The 1,867-nt window shown below is 45.7% G+C and overlaps 1 protein-coding gene across 1 annotated transcript in view; it reads right to left on the bottom strand.

Annotated features, from left to right (window-relative positions):
• LOC310819285 (opsin-5-like) overlaps window positions 1–1,867 on the bottom strand; it is a gene marked incomplete at both ends in the record, with an annotated part of 5,059 nt that overhangs the window by 1,943 nt on the left and 1,249 nt on the right. Inside the window, 3 exons of the mRNA XM_083690527.1 lie at window positions 234–238; window positions 404–531; window positions 1,024–1,186. Of these exons, the coding sequence (XP_083546653.1) occupies window positions 234–238; window positions 404–531; window positions 1,024–1,186 (296 nt within the window). The remainder of the gene's footprint in view (window positions 1–233; window positions 239–403; window positions 532–1,023; window positions 1,187–1,867) is intronic.

Raw genomic sequence — 1,867 nt, 5'->3', positions numbered from 1 at the left:
TAAGATATGTCACTTTGACAGAAATCAAAATAGGAGTGTCAGATTTGTGTCGTTTCTATAAGTTGGTGGTGAGTCTGCCAACATCCAATCAGCATTGTTTGTGCTAATTCTGTGGTATTGCCATGAATAAAATGACACTTTCAGAGGTTGACACTGAACATAAAGCTCCATTGCACAGCATTTGCAACCATCACAAGTGACCCTAATTGAGATGAAGAGCGGCGCTGGCGCACTTGTCCTGTCATCAAAGGAGGTTGTGTGACGTGTGTTGGGTCTTTTGAAATCGACTTCAATCCACTACTTGGTTCTAGAATTTGTATAATGATGGGTCATTTAAATGGCTAAGATGGGGGTGGGGGGGGGGGGCTCTTTGAAGGGGGGGGGCTCTTTGAAGAAGACTTACCGTATTGAGGGTAACACACCTTCACGAAGCACACCATGCTCAGCAGGGTGAGAGTGGTCAGACTGCAGATGCCAAACAGCATGCCACAAAAAGCGTAGATCAAACACACAGTTTTCCCAAACAGCCACCTGGGTGAGGGAGAGGGTAAGGGGGGGGGGGGGGGGAGAGAGATAGATGGAGGGGGGATAGATGGGGGGGCGGGGTAGGGAAAGAGAGATACAAAGAAAAAGAGAGAAAGCGATTCACCGTTAACGCATTCCATGCGTGCGCCCGTGTGTTGACACAAGCGATACCACGTCGCATTATCTTTGAAGCATGACAATCTCAGAGAGAGCGGAGCTTTACAGTAATACGAACCAAGCCCCCTTCACTAATCTGCCTCACAGCGCAAGTCGCACAGTTCACAGTTCACATCAAAGCATTCACCGACACCTCTGTTTCGTTTTTTTTTTCCCACCCTGATCTCTTAGGAGGCGAGAACAATCACGAGCGAAGCCTTTTTTTCCCCTTCCTCAATGGCTGTTGTGCCTCGTTAGAAAGCGTACGTCTCGTATTTAAGTCCTTGTAAAGCACGTCCTCAGAATTGGAATTGGAATGCACAACAAAACCCCCTCGTGTACCTGTGATAGAAGCTGGAGGAGATGGCCATGGGGTAGAGGGACAGGGTGAGGCACATGTCACTGACAGCCAGGTTGATGATGAAGAACTCAGCGGGCTTCAGCAGGTGTTTCTTCTTATAGGAAACATAGAGCAGAGTGCTGTTGCCAAACAGTGAGCAGACACCTGCAGGAGGGAGGGAGGAGGGGGGGGGGGGCAGTGGAGAGGAGATGAGAGGACAACACCCCCTACTGTGAGGGCCACCATGGAGATATACAGAAGATGATTGGTAGTAGGGACAACAACATGTAGGGCTGCCTAGACTATTGTTCGAAAAAAGAATGGCCGCCCTGTATCTTTACGATGTACTGTATATTCTGTGAAACGCTGACATATCCTGAATATAGGTGTATATACTGTAGGTTGTAGGACTTCCAATGATACTCTGATGTAAAATAATGAACTACAAACACTTGATAAACCATGTGCTGACTTACAAAAATGGGAGAGAGGGTGTCTTTGGGGAAAGATCTAAATCCACTTATTGTTATATAATATAATTCTGTCAAAGGTCCACCGTTCGAGAGTTTTTCCCATTTTAACCCTTTCAATCAATCCAAATTAGATGCTGAAACATTATCGATGAAGCAACAGTGATACAAAATCAATATCCTTAAACCCTCAAGGTCTTCCTTATAGTACACGCCCCTGCATTACTAGTGTTACTAGACAATACCCTATCATGAACAGTAATGGGCTCACTCAAAAAAAATAAAAAATTCACACTTACAAGGAAATTCTCCCTTTGCACAGGGAACCTTTGTCATATCACAGCCTTGACATATCCCTTCACCATGCATCTTATGG

This window comes from Argentina silus (genome assembly GCF_951799395.1).
Source record: "Argentina silus genome assembly, chromosome: 18".
NCBI lineage: Eukaryota > Metazoa > Chordata > Actinopteri > Argentiniformes > Argentinidae > Argentina > Argentina silus.
The sequence above is the reverse complement of the archived record's forward strand: the minus strand, read 5'-3'. Positions and strand labels throughout refer to the sequence as shown.